General features: G+C 31.4%; 3 protein-coding genes across 4 annotated transcripts; 2 read left to right on the forward strand and 1 right to left on the reverse strand.

Moving 5' to 3' along the window:
- Positions 1 to 3,031: 3,031 nt before the first annotated feature.
- On the reverse strand, positions 3,032 to 4,380 carry LOC105253333 (28S ribosomal protein S18c, mitochondrial). Its single transcript, XM_011261294.3, has 3 exons — positions 4,100 to 4,380; positions 3,693 to 3,900; positions 3,032 to 3,599 (listed from the first exon to the last, which is right to left on the reverse strand). The coding sequence occupies exons 1-3, from the start codon at positions 4,238 to 4,240 to the stop codon at positions 3,508 to 3,510; spliced, it is 441 nt and encodes a 146-aa protein (XP_011259596.1). The 5' UTR covers positions 4,241 to 4,380; the 3' UTR covers positions 3,032 to 3,507.
- A 1,859-nt stretch (positions 4,381 to 6,239) lies between these two features.
- On the forward strand, positions 6,240 to 9,415 carry LOC105253334 (THAP domain-containing protein 6). Of its 2 annotated transcripts, XM_011261295.3 has the most exons (6): positions 6,240 to 6,495; positions 6,684 to 6,849; positions 7,112 to 7,216; positions 7,297 to 7,407; positions 7,614 to 7,917; positions 9,030 to 9,415. In XM_011261295.3, exons 1-6 carry the CDS (start codon positions 6,398 to 6,400, stop codon positions 9,302 to 9,304), a joined length of 1,059 nt encoding a protein of 352 aa, XP_011259597.2. In that variant the 5' UTR covers positions 6,240 to 6,397; the 3' UTR covers positions 9,305 to 9,415. The 2 variants fall into 2 exon arrangements, with proteins under 2 accessions (XP_011259597.2, XP_011259598.2); XM_011261296.3 differs by lacking the exon at positions 7,297 to 7,407 and having other exon boundaries at positions 6,241 to 6,495.
- Positions 9,416 to 12,066: 2,651 nt separating this feature from the next.
- On the forward strand, positions 12,067 to 17,698 carry LOC105253336 (phosphate carrier protein, mitochondrial). Its single transcript, XM_011261298.3, has 6 exons — positions 12,067 to 12,188; positions 12,282 to 12,449; positions 15,771 to 15,931; positions 16,374 to 16,610; positions 16,733 to 17,029; positions 17,109 to 17,698. Exons 2-6 carry the CDS (start codon positions 12,305 to 12,307, stop codon positions 17,334 to 17,336), a joined length of 1,068 nt encoding a protein of 355 aa, XP_011259600.1. The 5' UTR covers positions 12,067 to 12,188; positions 12,282 to 12,304; the 3' UTR covers positions 17,337 to 17,698.
- Positions 17,699 to 17,714: the final 16 nt, after the last annotated feature.

Consider the following 17,714-nt stretch of genomic DNA (forward strand, 5'->3'; position numbering starts at 1 on the left):
GACAATTAATCGGATCTCTGATCGGACTGAGCAGTGGTACTCAGCGATAGACTTCCTAAATTTCCCTAGACTAATCCGGATCAATGATGTGTCTCTGAAGTAATCGAATTAGATTAACAACTTATTCGTATTTTATAGAAAACATCTTATTCCAGTAAAATACGTTTGTTTATTAATATATATTTGATAAATAAAGATATATTAATTAAAAGAATAATAAAGTATCTTCTATAATTTGTTATGATGTTTTTCACAATTTTTTCGATCAGCTCGATCGCAATTTCTTTCGATGACTGTTAATCTAATTCGATTACTTCAGAGACACATCATTGATCCGGATTAGTCTAGGGAAATTTAAAAAGTCTATCGCTGAGTACCACTGTTCAGTCCGATTAAAGATCCGATTAATTGTCGTAAACACCCAAACATACTTTCTTTCACTCTAACTAATTGCACAAGTGCAGCAGTGCAGCTGAAGAGAACGGACCCATAGAATGACACAGAGTGACAAATTACATGACATAAAATGCTCCGTATAAATATCTTTATTTTATGAAGATTCGTTATTACTTATCTCTCATTATCATTTATCGTTCCTCTCATTACAAATCAAATAAAAATCGTTGCCATATGATTGATAATTAGTCGATAATAAGTACAGAATAATTGTGTTTGGATTTCCCACTCGAGTGCTCCCAATGTCCCAATTAGTGTCTCTAGAAGATAGAGCCATTAGTTCTAACAGCCGGATGGTTAAATGGATCAGGATCCGATAGCCCCAATTGGCCAATTCAAAATAGGCCTCTCTGATTGGTTAATCGTTGCTGGTTATCCTAGGCACAGGTCGATATGATTGGCAGTGGGCAATCGGGTTCGTGAGCAAACGGTACCAGAGAGAAGACTAAGGCCCGGTTTCACCAACGTGATTTAATCTAATCGGTCGATTAACTGTCAGAGTTGCCAACTGCTGAACATAATAAAACTGATCGTAACCTATTTTCTTTCTGTGAAGAAAAGGTCCGTTCGTTTTTAAAGTCTTGTTATTGGCAATTCTGGTGACCAATTTAATCGACCGATTAGATTAAATCACGTTGGTGAAACCGGGCCTAAAGGCCGCAGCACACACTTTTGCATAAGCGCATAACCATAAGCATAAGAAAATTGATTGGTTCATTTTCTTATGCATATACTTGGGGACCAATCAATTTCCTTATGCTTATGGTTATGCGCTTATGCAAAAGTGTGTGCTGCGGCCTTAAGAGGTGTCATAGCCCGCTTTTAGGTGATCCCTGAAAATTATATGCTCTTTATTAATCTAAAAAACGTGAATATGAACTACAAAACTAATGTCCACGAAAGTTCTCAGAGGGTAACATATAATGCACAATTTTTGGTTCTGTTCCGTGCTATGTGCACAAAATGGCGGTAGCACCAGTGCCGTATAGCAAGGTGCTTACGTATATCAAACAAATTTTAATATAAATAAGAAATGACGAATTTGAATATATATATATATATATATATATATATATATATATATAGAATGGATATATATATATATATAGAGAGAGAGAGAGAGAGAGAGAGGGAGAGAGAGAGAAAGAGAGAGAGAGATAATAAAATTTATTTATTATAGAAATATATTTAATATACATAAACACTTTACAGAATTCGTGTTACGGATATTTATTCTCTCTCTCTCTCTCTCTCTCTCTCCCTCCCCCCCTCTATATATATATCCATTCTATATTTATATATATATATATATATATATATTTAAATTCGACATTTCTCATTTATATTAAAATTTATTTGATATACGTAAGCACTTTGCTATACAGCACTGGTGCTACCGCCATTTTGTGCACATTGCACGGAACAGAACCAGAAATTGTGCACATAATATGTTACCCTCTGAGAACTTTCGTGGACATTGGCTTTGTAATTCACGTCCACGTTTTTTAGATTAACAGAGGGCGTATCGCTTTCAGGGATCACCTAAAAGCGGGCCTATGGCCTAGAGCCAATGCCTTGCTTTTGCTCAATAAAAGAAAAAATAAATAAATAAATAAATAAAAGCGGGCCATGACACCTCTCACTCTTCTTCTTCTTCTTCCTTTAATTTGAGTAGTCCCTAATTCCCAAGAGGAATATAAGATACTGGCCAAATACTGGTATACGGTGCTACTGTCGAAGCCCTCCGAGAGAGGGAGAAACTAAAAAATTAATTAAAACAAAAATCATGCGAAGGATGCACAGGAACACGTCCGCTCCCGTCCAAAGGCGATAACGGACTCCTTAGTCTTCTCTCTGTTCCAACTCTCGGTTGAAACTTATTAGGTCCATATTCTGAATCCTCTTTTATCGATAAAAGTGTCTCTAAAAGTGGCATATAAACCTTTTGATTGGCTACAGGTCACTTTTAAAAACCCTTTTATCAATAAAAGAACTCCAAATATGGACCTTAGTCATTTTTTAACGTCAAAAGATATCATGTGATCAAAAAATGACGAATTGGTATCTTTATTTTTAGTCACGTGATGTTTTTTGACGCTAGAAAATGAGCGTCAACCCATATTTGAAAGTGCTATCTACACCATTAATTTTAGCTGCTACATCAAAATTTAACTTTTAATAAAAAATTTATTTTAAATATAATTTTATTTTATTTACGGAGATGATAAAGCATAAAATTATATTTTGTTTAATATTAAACAATTTATGAAAATATTGAGACACGTTTATATGCTTGCAATATTATATCACAGTTGGAACACCATAAACTTTGTGAAAACAGTATATATTGTGTAGCTTGTTCGAAAATATTGTATTACGAATGTAATTACAGATCCACATAAATTATGTAAAATATTCTATAATTCTGTTTTGGCAATGATAAATATAATTTAAATTATAAATTATGATTATATGATAATTTATTATTAAATTATGATAATTAAATTATTAATTATAATTATAATTATAAATCTTTATTTAGATAGAGTCAAAGTTCATTGTAACAATTCATAACATTTTAGTTGTTACATTTATTCAAGTAGTTACAAAAGATTAAGGTTGATTTTTGAAGAAGGAATCGTATCTTGATGGAATTTCGATCATGAATGAACAAATATGACTTATATATCTATATGCAAGAGCAATCCAAGCAAAAATAATATCGAGGGATTAATGTATATTTGTTGACCTAAACTATTGTATGCAAAACAAAGAAAAGATTAAAAATTAAATTTATTACATTTGACACTTCCCATGATTCTTGATTGAATCTGATTTTTCCAACCCCTTTTACATCCTACATGCATACGAGGACAAGATTCATTGTCAAATGTATTTATAATAATTAATTTAAACTTAGATGGAGAATCTTTAGAATTTCTTGCAATGGTAATCAATTAATACATTCAACAAATGTACAATAGCCTTTTTAATTCCATAATAACGTTAATTTTTTTAATATATATATATAATGTATATGATTCTATTAATCTAATATTTATGCGGCCTAAATGATCTATTTGGATCAAATAGTTGTGGATCTCTAACATATTTTGGTTCTTTGGTCCAAAAACCCATCAAACCTATAATGTAACAAATATATACTTATAGTTTCTTATAAGTTTCTCTCTCTCTTTTAATTTTATTAAATACAAAGTACATGTATATTTGAGTACCTGCAGATCTAGCTTTATTAATTTCTTCTTCTAACTTCTTCTGTTTATATTTGCATAATCCAGTTATATGACTTTCGTATATTCTGCCTGTGTGTTGACTTTGAAATTGAGAAAGCAATCTTACATTTTTGTAATCTGGTTCAATATTCAATCTGCACAAGATACATTTACGTTTCTCCTTTACATAAGGATTTTGAATTTTTATAGGCTACAAATATAAGAAAAACAAGCATGTAGCAATGTAATAATTATATATATTCATGAATTAAAAATAAGCTAATATCAGATAATTAATATAAAAATCAAATGTGAAAACTGGAATAAATAATTTTACGTAATGTAGCTGTGTTGTATTTTTGTTTATAAGCAACACATACAAAATAGATTATATATTCACTTCGAGTTACCATCTCATTTTTCATCGTTTTTACGTCGGTTTGTACAGTGCTATCGGTGGAGCTTTTACTTATATTTCGAAGACACGATTTGTAAAACTTGCTAATGACCCTTGTCATCGTAATTCTTTGTAAAGCAGAAGTAGAAATCATTTTGCATAAGTGTCTATAAAACTACACACAACTTGTATATATAACCTGTAAAATATCACTAATCTACCTTATGACCAGAAACCAAGCATGGATCAAGCCTGGATCCAACCAAGCATGGATGGAGCCCAGGATCAAGGTTATAAGCGTCGTCTACAATGGCAGTAGGATTAATGGATTAAAGTAACTCAAGAAATTGACCAATCACAGTCGAGTATTCTTTTGATGCTTGACTGTGATTGGTCAATTTCTTAAGTTACTGCTTTAATTCATTAATCCTACTGCTATTAGAGAACCTCTAGGAGAGAGAATGGACAACTGATCAAGCTTTTTCATGATTGGCTGGCAGAAAATGTATCAATTTTAGCTATTGCGACGCCAATGCAAAATATGATGACACACAAATAGGACACACATGACACACATATATTAACCTATTTGTGTGTGTATCATATTTTGCATTGGCGTCGCAATAGCTAAAATTGATACATTTTCTGCCAGCCAATCATGAAAAAGCTTGATCACATGTCACATGATCAGTTGTCCATTCTCTCTCCTAGAGGTTCTCTAACTGCTATTGTAGACGACATGATACACGTAATCTGATTGGTGTATGCTCTTAGATTCAGTCAAAATTAAGAGCATACGCCAATTAGGCTCATGAATTTTACAACAGTTGCAAATAGTGCGTTCGAAAATATGTTTGGTTGGGAAAAAAGATAAAGTTGGCAGTATTGAAAACTCCCAGTGCTGCATTTCGTTTCTCCCACTAGGATCATTAGAATTGTATTGTACTGTATGTATGTATGTACAACATATGAAAGTGTTGCAATTACATTGGGTGCTTTCCAATTGTTTAACACATCTTAACACAAACATACACAGGAAGGCACAAAGTGTAGCGATGTGCACGACTCAATTGGAACAAAGTTAATGTGCGACTTTCGAGTGGAGGGTTAGGATAGGTTATTAACATACATAGATGTATATATATGCATAATATTATATAATATATAAATAATATATAAATAAAATATATAAATGCATATTATATTAATATATAAATATGAATGAAAATTTAATCAGTAATATATCTAACCTGCAAATATGCAAAAGAGACAATTTTATTTTATTTATTAAATATAATAAAAAAATTAATTGTACAAAAACTCATTAATTTGAATTACTTACTTCAATGATACTTTTAATATTTTTATTGTCCATTTTTGTATTTGTATGGTGTACTTTAATGGTTGTCTTTTAATTAAAAAGGATAAAACGAAAAGAAAATTGCCAACATAATCGCCGTCAGTCTGTAACCGCATATTTCATTTGTCCCTAGAAAACAGAAGGTTACACAAGTTGACTAGTAGCCCTCGAGCTGAGTACGGATGTGTAAAGTTGTGTCGGCAGTTACGGCAATTGGAACGCGACTTGTGTCGCCGTGTGCATAAAAGTGTCTAGGGATATCTCAATTGGAAAGCACCCATTAATTATTATTATGGAACAATATATTTTACTCGAAAACATCATTTTTGAATCTTCGAGTAGTTCTTCTTCAGATAGTGATGATAATAATGAAGAATTACAAAATATTTTATTCGAAAATAGAGGTAATAACAATAGAGGTGAAAGGAAAATAGTATCAAAAATAACAGATTATTTGGAAAATGTTGTTATCAGATATACAAATATTGAATTTAAATCACATTTTAGGTAAATCATGTCACTTTATTATAATTATAGCATTATTAATATAAAACACATTTTCGTATTAATAATAATATATGTGATGTTATTAAATATATTATTATAAAATATATTTAACTTATTTACCTCTTTTAATATCTCAAGTAGCAAATTTTTTTAATCTCAGTGATCCCAGTGGGAGAAACGAAACGCAGCACTGGGAGTTTTCAATACTGCCAACTTTATCTTTTTTCCCAACACCAACCAAACATATTTTCGAACGCACTAAAAGCAACTTTTTCGCTGAACGCAGCCACTGTCTGGTGATATTAGTGCTGCTTCATAATGACAGAATAATGAATTAATAATAGAATTACAGTGACATCAAGTTTTGTCGAATTATTTTATATTGTGTAAAATTAATTTATTTATAAAATATCAAAAATTAATTTATTTATAAAATATCAAAAAATGCCGCTTTGTGTTGCAATCGGCTGTTACAATAAAAGTTACCGCAAAGCTAAAGGTCAAAAAAATGTGGAGCAAGATGTTGAAATCACATTCCATCGGTAAGTATTGTATTCATAACCTAATTATAAACTAAAATTTACTTTTATTCTATATATTAATGAAATAAGATTCAATGTAAAAGTTTTTACTGTTTCAATAAATTTTTGTTAAATACTATAAGATATATAATTCTAATACGTAAGAGTACATAATCTTATAATTATTTTTTATTAATTTGTTTTACTAGATTTCCAAAAGATGAAGCAAGAAAATTAACTCGGATAAAAAATATGGGTCTTCGTGATGAATGCTTACCGAAATCTCCACATTTATGCTCATTGCATTTTTCAGAAAGTAGCTTTGATCGTAGCTTCTTAATGCGACCAAGGTTAAAAGAAAATGCCATTCCAATCGTAAGTATAATTTTATTTACAATTAAATATTATTGTTCACAATCTTAAATTTTAATAAATGCTACTCAGCAAACCAAAATATTGCAGCTACATTGCCGCAACATTGCTGCAATGTTGTAATATTGCCGTAATATTGCTGCAATATTCTGTGTTTGCTGGGTATAAATCTAAATATTTTTTTTTAATATTAGATTATCATTATATAACATATTATGATAGCATAGATAAATACATATATTAAAAATTACTTTTATATTTATAGCTAAATATATCAGAGATTGAAAGTACAGAAAAAGAAATTGAGATTCCATCTGTGTCAAATACATCAATTAAAACTTCATTAACAGTAAACAATAATGATTTGACTGTAAATATTTCTCTTAACTATAAGATTAATTGCATTCACTAATTATATATTTGTATCAACATAACATTAAATATTAACAGACTTCACAAGATAAAAATGAAACGGAGTTAATAGAAACTTTCCATCATGTATTCAATAAAATACCAATGAAAACCTCATTAAAAGTATTTGGTTTCAATGATGAATTAACAGCAAGTATTTCAAGTTACATTCCGTATTAAACATGTAAAAACAAAGAAAAATATACTTGTTTTACAATATTTTGTGATTGTTTATGGAATAATTAATTGTAATTAATTTTTTTTAATTTTTTATGGAATAATTTTTTTTATAAAATACTTTTGTTTTTTATGCATATGGCAGTAAGTGAAATTCAAAATTTTATTTACAATTACAGTTTAAGTCGGAAATAACAAAGCAACAAACATCCAAACGTTACAGAGAAGATGATAATTACAGTGACAATGAAATTATGTCAAAAAGATATTCTATCGGTCAGCGATTAGAGGATTCACCCAGAAAAAAATTGTTGCGCAAAGCTTTATCTTACCAAAAGGAACATTTTCAACGGCAGATACGAACATGGAAGCAGAGAAACAAGCGTCAAGAAAAACAAATCGCAACATTGAATGCAATATTAAAAGATCTGAAACAGAAAAGTTTATTAGCTGATGAACATGCGGATATATTAGAAACAATTGGTAAATGTAATGTATACTTGTTCAACCGTTTGACAGCAAAAAACAGTAACAAATCAAAAGTTTTGAAAGAATATTCTCCTGAGCTTCGCAAATTCGCTTTAACATTGCACTATTATTCACCTAAAGCTTATACCTATCTTTAACGCTTCGTTTATGCTTCGGCGTTTCAATTTACGCTTTTTAGGAGCTTCGTTTACGCTTCTATTACACTTCCTTACATTCGACTTACGCTCCGAATATTTATTTTCACTAGGGGAGTTGCATTAACTTTTGATGGTGCAAAACAATTGCAGTGCAATTTAACACTAAATTCTTTACAGACATGGTTTTCTCATCCATATGTCATATGTTATATCGTAATATATGTTAATGTAATATATATATATATATATATATATATATATATATATATATTATATCGTAGTTATATCTCATATAGCGAAGGACTAATTCAATTTAATTAAATTAATAATAAAGTAAATAATAAAAGTAAATATAACTTGTAAAACTGGAGATGTAATTTATTTAGAATTAAATTCTTGCTTTATGCCTCAAATAGGCAGTATATGAATAATTTTCCATTTTTCATATTGATTCCAATCAGTTTAATATTCTGAATCTCATCTGTTTGTATCAGATATCAGAAATTAAAGTGATAGAAATTAAAATGAAAATTATTATGTTTTTAGTATTATTCATATTCGCGACTTTATATATATTTCTGACAGAAATTAGATTACGAAAAAGTACAGCTCACGGTAGCGGTAAGTGAAGGAACTATTGAATCATGCAAACCCTGTTCCGTTTCTGCTGTCAATCTGCTATCAGAGATTGTGTGCGTAGATCCTGCTCGGTTTTTGTTACCAATCTGCTGTCAAAATTGCGCCGTACAGATCCTGCTCGGTTTCTGTCATCAATGTGCTGTCAATTATATCAATAAGTTCTGTTCGGTTTCTATTGACGATCTGTTGTCCAGTTATGTGAACAGATTTTGTTGTATGTCTGCTGACATGCTAGCAACATGATCGAACATATCAATTCCTCTATGCAAACTGTAGTCTTTCTGCCTTTAAAATTTGTAATAGGTGTTTGACGAAAATCTGTTCTAACAGATTTGGCTATCTGGGCAAGGGCAGCTGCACCGGATGGGGTTCGGAGAATCGCTCGAACGATTGCTCGCACGACACGTCAGCTAGAAGACGTCTTTAAAAGACCGACCAAGAGATGGACCGTTGGAGAAGCGTGTGGTCGACGTGGACAGGGCATAAACGACGTGCTTGGATCTTCTATTACTATTTCGGACTGTTCACGTATTGAAGACATAATAATAAGACACAACGACCTTAGACATTATACAAAAACTAACAAGAAACACAACAATATATAAAAATTAAATTTTATCATATTGGTAAAGAAGCTATGGAAGATGTACAAAGTCAAAGACATTTTTGCAATAAGTTAACGTTATTCGAAGGACAATAATATTTTCATTTTTGGAATTATGTAATAAAATAATTTTATAAGAAGTATATATTTACAATATAATATTTTATTTTAAAATAATTTTATAATATGACAGTTGTATAAATATTGTAATAAATCATTATTTTATCCTATAAAATTATATTTTGAATAGTAAAAATTTAATCTTTCTTTTTCCGAATCCAATAACACAATTCTTTTAATCAACCAACTGATGTAATGATATTTTCTGTTATATATATATATATATATATATATATATATATATATATATATATATAGGTATAAAATTATTTTCAATAATTTTTCAAAAATTTTAATAAATTATATTTTATATAATTATAACTTTATAACTTAAAATGTTTTAATATGTTTCAAAAAAACAAAACATGAGGATTATTGTCCTCCATATAAACAATAAAAATATATCATTTTATAATTTATATGAAAAGATATAAACTTTTAATATAAACAGAAAATTATTTTCAATTGCGCACAACTGTTGCATTAATGTTGTCTTTTATAAAAGTCTGTTTTCGTGCAATAAAAGTAGAAAAAAAATCATGTTATATTTTAAACAAAACGCCAAAATGTCACCAGACAAGATGGCCGATTCGCCCTGCGCCAGTATCGGTCCCCTCTTCCTAAAACTAACTTTATGGCCGGTATTCATAGTCCGATCTTAAGGTGCCTTTACATGGGAGCGTTTTAGCGTCAAGCGTTAAAGCGTCAAAAAGTGTGACATGCGCAGTGTGCCTAGTGATTTGTTGAAACGCTGGAGCAGTCAGTAAATCATCTAAATTGCGGAATATTATCAAATATTATCATTATTATCAATATTATCAATATTATCATTATTATCAAATATTATCAATAAAATGTCAGTTAATTATCGTTATCATCAATGGTTATTAGAATGCAGCAGCATTATTAATCATGAATATAAGAAACAAAAAAAAGTTACGTGCACACTCCACACGTTATATCCTATACAAAGAATACATTGTAATAAATAATATTCATGTTGTATTTAGAAAACATATATTTATGCCAATTATTCCTTCTGTTTGGTTATGTTGTAATACGCTACTAATCGCGCAATTCTATAATATATATTGTATAATGATATCTATTATATCTATTATATCTATTATATTTATTATATATTATATATATTAATACATTTTCTATTAAGAATATACAATCTACTTACCTCTACCGTATTTATTAAAATTTTGTTACTAGACATTGTTTTAGCGGTTTTAGCGTCAAGATGCTGGAATCTGCCTGTTCAGAATTATGCGCAAGGGTGCTGCGCACGTGTTTTTGACGCTCGACGCTTGACGCTAAACGCTTCCATCTAAAGACGCCTTTATATTTGAGATCGTCTTAAGGTGCCTTTACATAGGAGCGTTTTAGCGTCGAGCGTTAAAGCGTCAAAAAGTATGACATGCGCAGTGTGCCTAGTGATTTGTTGAAACGCTGGAGCAGTCAGTAAATCATCTAAATTGCGGAATATTATCAAATATTATCATTATTATCAATATTATCAATATTATCATTATTATCAAATATTATCAATAAAATGTCAGTTAATTATCGTTATCATCAATGGTTATTAGAATGCAGCAGCATTATTAATCATGAATATAAGAAACAAAAAAAAGTTACGTGCACACTCCACACGTTATATCCTATACAAAGAATACATTGTAATAAATAATATTCATGTTGTATTTAGAAAACATATATTTATGCCAATTATTCCTTCTGTTTGGTTATGTTGTAATACGCTACTAATCGCGCAATTCTATAATATATATTGTATAATGATATCTATTATATCTATTATATCTATTATATTTATTATATATTATATATATTAATACATTTTCTATTAAGAATATACAATCTACTTACCTCTACCGTATTTATTAAAATTTTGTTACTAGACATTGTTTTAGCGGTTTTAGCGTCAAGATGCTGGAATCTGCCTGTTCAGAATTATGCGCAAGGGTGCTGCGCACGTGTTTTTGACGCTCGACGCTTGACGCTAAACGCTTCCATCTAAAGACGCCTTTAAGTTTGAGCTTGAAATGCTACGCAGCTATTTGATTGGTTGAATGAGGTCTTAAGCAGACTTAAGACGATCTTAAATATAAGATCGGACTATGCATACCGGCCTATGCTCCGTCCAGATATAATTCTCAAGCCAGTAACATACACAAAAATTAAATTTCCTAGGCACCAAAAAATTCAGCTTAATTTGTTCTTTCATAATATTTCAGAATTTGCTCCATTTTACTTTTTTTAGAAATAAATAATAAAGTTAATAACAATATAAACATCAAAACAAACGAAAATCATTAGAATTTATAGGTTCTCAAGGCACAGACAGGATTCAAGAAATTGACCAATCACAGTCAAGTATTAAGAGAATACTCGACTGTGATTGGTCAATTTCTTGAGTCTTACGCCTTACAACCTTATGCTACGGCCATTGTAGAATGGCCTTCAACAGTTGGCCTTCAACATTACTAGATTTTCCAATGTAATTCAACGCTGATTGGTCGGACCTGAAAGTAAAAACCAATCATGTTCGATTGCTACTTAGCGGTTAATCCGCTGAATGCGGCCATTGATAGCGGAGACCTAAAACTGAAATCCATAACTTGCTTCTCATCTACGTTACAAATAGTTTTATGTTAAACGGGCTGCGCTGCCGCATCCCTTGCCTCTGCCACTCTTTCGCGGATTTCTCGGCGGCGAGAGTCATTCCTTTGGAACAGGTACTGTCTTTTTTGACATAGTACCCCTACTAAATGTAAATATCTGATACGATCTAATTCAAACTGTCATTAATTTTGAATGCTTGTATTTAGGTGCAAACGCGAGTCACGTGACGATGTTATCTTGGGTACAGGAGGCAGCGAAAATGAATCCATTCTCGTCACCGTTCACGCAAGCCAAGTGTCAGGCATTAAAGGATGAGGGAACACGACCGCTCGTTCCGAACCGCAACATTGCTGCTGCCTCCGTCGAGGAAGGTGGTCAGTAACTATTTCCTCTCCGATTCTTTGCAAATTAAACAATCGTGAGAAATTCTCCTCTTGATCAGTTAATCGGTGGAGGTTATATCACTTTCATACAATTTTTCTATTTAATATTATTTATATTTTATTTAATATTAATTAAAAAAATATATCATGTTCATAACGTTTGTTTATCCCGAGATTTTTATCTTCGATACTTAAATATTGGGATATAAATTTACATGATAATGTAATAAGACTGCCTGCCATTTCTTATCTCATATTCTAACCGGAGATCACGAGAACTGTTGAAGATCATTACATAACCCGAAATATGATTGTAAATGTTCGGATTCAATTGTCAGAATTCGATTTTTCAAAGATGACTTATCGATTGTATTCACATAACGTTTTCTTAGATATCGTAAATTTAAAAATAGCAAGATTTAATATTTTCGTCACGAGTAACATATTTTGTCTTTCAAATCTTTCGGTTATGATACATCAATTATATAACTGCATATCTCTTTTTGTGCACTTACAGAACCGATAATTTCACGTGTGAATTTCATGTTTATTTTTATTTAATTTTATTGACGAAAGAAATTACAAGATTATATAATTTACGAATAACGAATTCCCGAGAGAAGACATAAGAGTTTAAATGGATACATACCGAGGGTTGCATAAGGCGCGGCCATCTTGTCATATATCAGCACGTTATAAAACGTGCTTCCCTTGACCTTGGACGTGGTGACGACTACGTAAAAATAAATTCGATTCGTTGTACATTAACCGTGACCGAGAAACATGTCAAGAGGAAGATGTTTTTTTTTCTAAGGTCAAGAGTACATACAAGGGGGGTCAGTTCGCTTGAATTTTGGATTCACGCCAAACTACTATTCGATCAGTCGATTGATACTTTTGAAACATTTGTGTATATTCTGAATATTTACATTACTAATATTAAAAAAAATTTTCCGAAGCTCGCCTTAAAATATTAAAAAAAATTAAAATATTAAAAATAAAATATTTAAAAAATTTTTTCAAACTCGTCTTAAAATATTAAAATCTAAATCTTTAGACGCGTCGATATTTGATTGATACGCAATGAAGGATATCGTGATCAAAAATCATCATATCGAGAGGAGGATATTTTTTTCTCAGATCAAGAATAAGAGACGAATCGGAGCGGCGAGTGACTGAGGCGGCAAAGAGTATTTGTCTACCATGAAGAACCCCAGGTTCAAATCTTGATACATGACAAATTTTTCTACGATAATCACCTACTTCCTCTTTCTCTCCTTTCCTCATCTTCCTGCTCTTTTTATCCACTTCTTCTGAACTTGTTATACTCTATTAAAGTGAGAAACTCTATTGATAATGATATACAGGGTGTCCCAAAAGTCTCGAACCGGTCGAATATTTCATAAACTATGCACTTTAGAAAGAAATGTTTCAGACAAAAGTTGTATGGCTTGAAGGGGACCATCAGATAGTGGCAATGATTTGACATGGGAGAGTCATTTGAAAGTAACGTGGAGATCACCGTCAATTTCTTAAATGGAACCCCCTATTTTTTATTACATATTCGTGTAGCTTATCTCGAGAGCTTTCCAAAACACTATAATAAAGTATTTCTTCATTGAGTACTCTTCATTGAGTTATGAGGCTTGAAATCATTTCTTAATTTTGCATAAACATAAAATATCTAGTAAAATATTCATTTTTCGATTATCTTACCTTAATACTTTTATGTACAAAATAATGAGAGGAATTAATTGTAAAGAAAATACATAGTTATTTTTAAGAAAAAATATGTAATTTGCAATTAACAATTACATTTTTTTTTTTAAAACAACTATGTGTTTTCTTTACACCAATTGATTCCTCCCATTATTTTGTACATAAAAGTATTAAGGTAAGATAATCGAAAAATGAATATTTTACTAGATATTTTATGATTTATGCAAAATTAAGAAATGATTTCAAACCTCATAACTCGCAAAGTACTCAATGAAGAAATACTTTATTATAGTGTTTTGGAAAGCTCTCGAGATAAGCTACACGAATATGTAATAAAAAATAGGGGGTTCCATTTAAGAAATTGAAAGTGACCTTTTATGTCACCTTCAAATGACTCTCCAAGGTCAAATCATTGCCACTATCTGATGGCCCCCTTCAAGCCATACAACTTTTGTCTGAAACATTTCTTTCTAAAGTGCATAGTTTATGAAATATTCAACCGGTCCGGTACTTTTAGGACATCCTGCATACCAATGATGATATATTACCTGCCGATGGCCAGAATGTATAGATCCTTCTGTATAGGATCTGTGTTGGCCAATAAATTGAAAACATACACATAAAAAAAATTTTAAATCCACGCCAGAATGTATTTTATAATCGATCAATCTGACCGATTAATACCTTTGAAATATTTATATATTCTGAACATTTGCATTTCTATTCAGAAATTTTCTGATAGAAAGAAAGAGAGAGAAACGCGTGTTAGAATATTAAAATCTTAAATCTTTTTAAACACCTCCATATTTCTTATTGATACATAATGAAGAGTATGTTGTTGAAAATAATGTCGCTTTGTGAAAATGTAACTGAGAAAAATCGTTTGATTGTACCAGCAAGACGTATATGATTGAAGGCATTTTGGTTAAATCAAACAAGAATTTCTAGTTATCGTGATAAGACTCAATTTTTTATAACTAGAACGTTTAATAGATTTTACTATAAGGATTTGGTTAGTATTTTCTGGTTGAATCTATCAAATTTCTTGTTGCATTAATTTCTTTGCTTGCTTCTTAACTTAACTCGTATTCAATATTTGCCATGAAATGTATATAAAGAACTAGTATTAACATTAAATCCAAAGTATATTTTTTTCTCTTACGAGCAATAGTGCCAGAAAGAGGACGCTAGCTCTCTGATTGAGTGTGTTTGAGCTACATCCTCTTCTTGCATCACTATTTATCAGTTTAATTTCTAACAAACTGAATTTAAAATAATTTATTCAATAATCTGGATTGAATTTATCCAATAATCTTGTTGGAATTCAGAATATTAAACAGACTTTTGAGATTAGATGGAAAAAATTTTAGATGACTTGGTGCTGACGAGTTTAGTATTATTAACCAGAAAATTTGGTAAATTTAACAGGAAGAAATTAATCAGATTCATCTGGTAATTTCTATTAGAATTCTGATTCGTCCATTTCCCAACAGACATATTGGTTGAATCTATCAGAATTCTAATTAATACAACCAGATTTTTTTCTCAGTGTAAAAAGTAAAAATTAATATGATGTATTTTGTATATTTACAGATAGTTGCGAATTTGGATCGAACCATTATTTCTTGTTATGCGGCCTCGGGGGCATTTTGTCTTGCGGTATCACTCATACCGGTATCACGCCTTTAGATTTAGTCAAATGCCGAATTCAAGTGGACCCTGCAAAATATAAATCAGTGTTCAATGGATTTCGGGTAATTCTTATTCCTTATTACATTTTTTTTTATACAGGGTGTATCTGAAATTATGCACTAAACTTTAGGAGCGTATTCTAGAGGTCAAAATAAGACTTTTTCCTGAACGTGGGTCCGTAAATGAACTCCCCTCCGAGCTAGAGGCCCCTAAAGTTTGGAGAAAAAATTAAAAATTGGCTGTATTTAAAAAAAAAAAGTTTTGACATTACCTATCACCCTCTCTTGAGAGATAAATAAATTTGCGTTGCTTGGTCAATTTCACACATTTTCGAATTTTAGTTCGGAGGGGGGTTCATTTGCGGACCCATGTTCATAAGAAAAAAAAAGTCTTATTTTGACCTCTAGAATACGCTCCTAAAGTTTAGTGTATCATTTCAGATACACCCTGTATATTTCTCTAAATGTAATATTTTTTATCACACACAGATCCTATTGATTGTAGGTAACATATGCCGAAGACGGTACCCGAGGATTAGTGAGAGGCTGGGCGCCCACTTTTTACGGCTATTCTATTCAGGGAATGTTTAAGTTTGGTCTCTATGAAGTTTTCAAAGTTCAGTACGCAGCATTGGCCGGTGAAGAACTCTCTTATGAATACAGAACCACATTGTATTTGATATCGTCAGCTTCTGCAGAATTCTTCGCGGACATTGGATTAGCGCCATTTGAAGCTGCCAAGGTAAAACAAATTGTTCAATGTTTTTTTTCTGAAATAAAAACTGTTGTTAAAAATCTGTTAAAAATAATTCTATATCTTCTTATCATTTATTCAATTTTATGCAATGGATTTTTAAATTCTAGGTCAGAATACAAACTATGCCCGGATATGCTAACACTTTGCGACAAGCATTGCCGAAGATGTACGCGGACGAAGGTCTTACCAGTTTCTATAAGGGTTTAGTGCCACTATGGTTGCGTCAAATTCCTTATACGATGATGAAATTTGCCTGTTTCGAGCGCACCGTCGAACTTCTGTATAAATATATAGTACCCAAACCTAGGGCGGAGTGCAGTAAAGGTGAACAACTGGTAGTAACTTTCGCAGCTGGATATATTGCTGGTGTATTTTGCGCCATTGTATCTCACCCTGCTGATACGGTAAATTTTACTTACATAATTGCAAATTTCTCCTTCATATTTTGAATTTATCAAATATATAAATGTCTGTGTTTTTAAGGTGGTGTCTAAATTGAATCAAGAAAAGGGAGCGACTGCGGGTGATGTTCTGAGAAAACTCGGCTTTGGCGGCGTATGGAAGGGCCTGGGACCGAGGATTGTGATGATTGGTACCCTGACTGCAGCGCAATGGTTCATCTACGATGCCGTCAAGGTCTGGCTACGCATGCCCCGCCCGCCACCACCCGAGATGCCAGAGTCCCTCAAGAAAAAGTACGGGATAGCATAAACGCCAGAAGGCAACACGTTCCGATTGGATCGTCAAATTTAGAAAAGGAGACATAAAGCAATTTCAATTTGATCCTCGTGCCGTACACATTGTTGAACAATGTGTTCCGCTACTTATTTTCGAATATTTATTATGATTATACAGCAGCATCAACAGGCAACACTGCCGCAGATTATTAGAAAAATAATTGTGTCTTACAAATAGGAAATATATATAGAATGCTAATTATCGACTCTATAATTATAAAAGGCACATTAAATCTAATTTTTGCGACAGTTATAACAAGTTACCCAAAGTAACTTAAAACTGTCACATTGTACATAGGGTGATCGTTGTAAATAAACAGGACGATTGCTCAATTATATGTTATATTATTTA

This window comes from Camponotus floridanus, unplaced genomic scaffold, assembly GCF_003227725.1.
Source record: "Camponotus floridanus strain SB8 unplaced genomic scaffold, Cflo_v7.5 scaffold18, whole genome shotgun sequence".
NCBI lineage: Eukaryota > Metazoa > Arthropoda > Insecta > Hymenoptera > Formicidae > Camponotus > Camponotus floridanus.

What these genes read in the sequence shown, in the direction of transcription:
- LOC105253333 (XM_011261294.3), bottom strand. Translation starts at nt 4,240, where the DNA reads ATGATTTCTACTTCTGCTTTACAAAGAATTACGATGACAAGGGTCATT. An exon ending in AAACGATGAAAAATGAGATG is followed by an intron (nt 3,901 to 4,099) that starts GTAACTCGAAGT and finishes TTATATTTGTAG; the next exon opens with CCTATAAAAATTCAAAATCC. An exon ending in TAATAAAGCTAGATCTGCAG is followed by an intron (nt 3,600 to 3,692) that starts GTACTCAAATAT and finishes GTTACATTATAG; the next exon opens with GTTTGATGGGTTTTTGGACC.
- LOC105253334 (XM_011261295.3), top strand. Translation starts at nt 6,398, where the DNA reads ATGCCGCTTTGTGTTGCAATCGGCTGTTACAATAAAAGTTACCGCAAA. An exon ending in GTTGAAATCACATTCCATCG is followed by an intron (nt 6,496 to 6,683) that starts GTAAGTATTGTA and finishes TTGTTTTACTAG; the next exon opens with ATTTCCAAAAGATGAAGCAA. An exon ending in GGATATATTAGAAACAATTG is followed by an intron (nt 7,918 to 9,029) that starts GTAAATGTAATG and finishes CTGTTCTAACAG; the next exon opens with ATTTGGCTATCTGGGCAAGG.
- LOC105253336 (XM_011261298.3), top strand. Translation starts at nt 12,305, where the DNA reads ATGTTATCTTGGGTACAGGAGGCAGCGAAAATGAATCCATTCTCGTCA. An exon ending in TGCCTCCGTCGAGGAAGGTG is followed by an intron (nt 12,450 to 15,770) that starts GTCAGTAACTAT and finishes GTATATTTACAG; the next exon opens with ATAGTTGCGAATTTGGATCG. An exon ending in CGCCATTTGAAGCTGCCAAG is followed by an intron (nt 16,611 to 16,732) that starts GTAAAACAAATT and finishes TTTAAATTCTAG; the next exon opens with GTCAGAATACAAACTATGCC.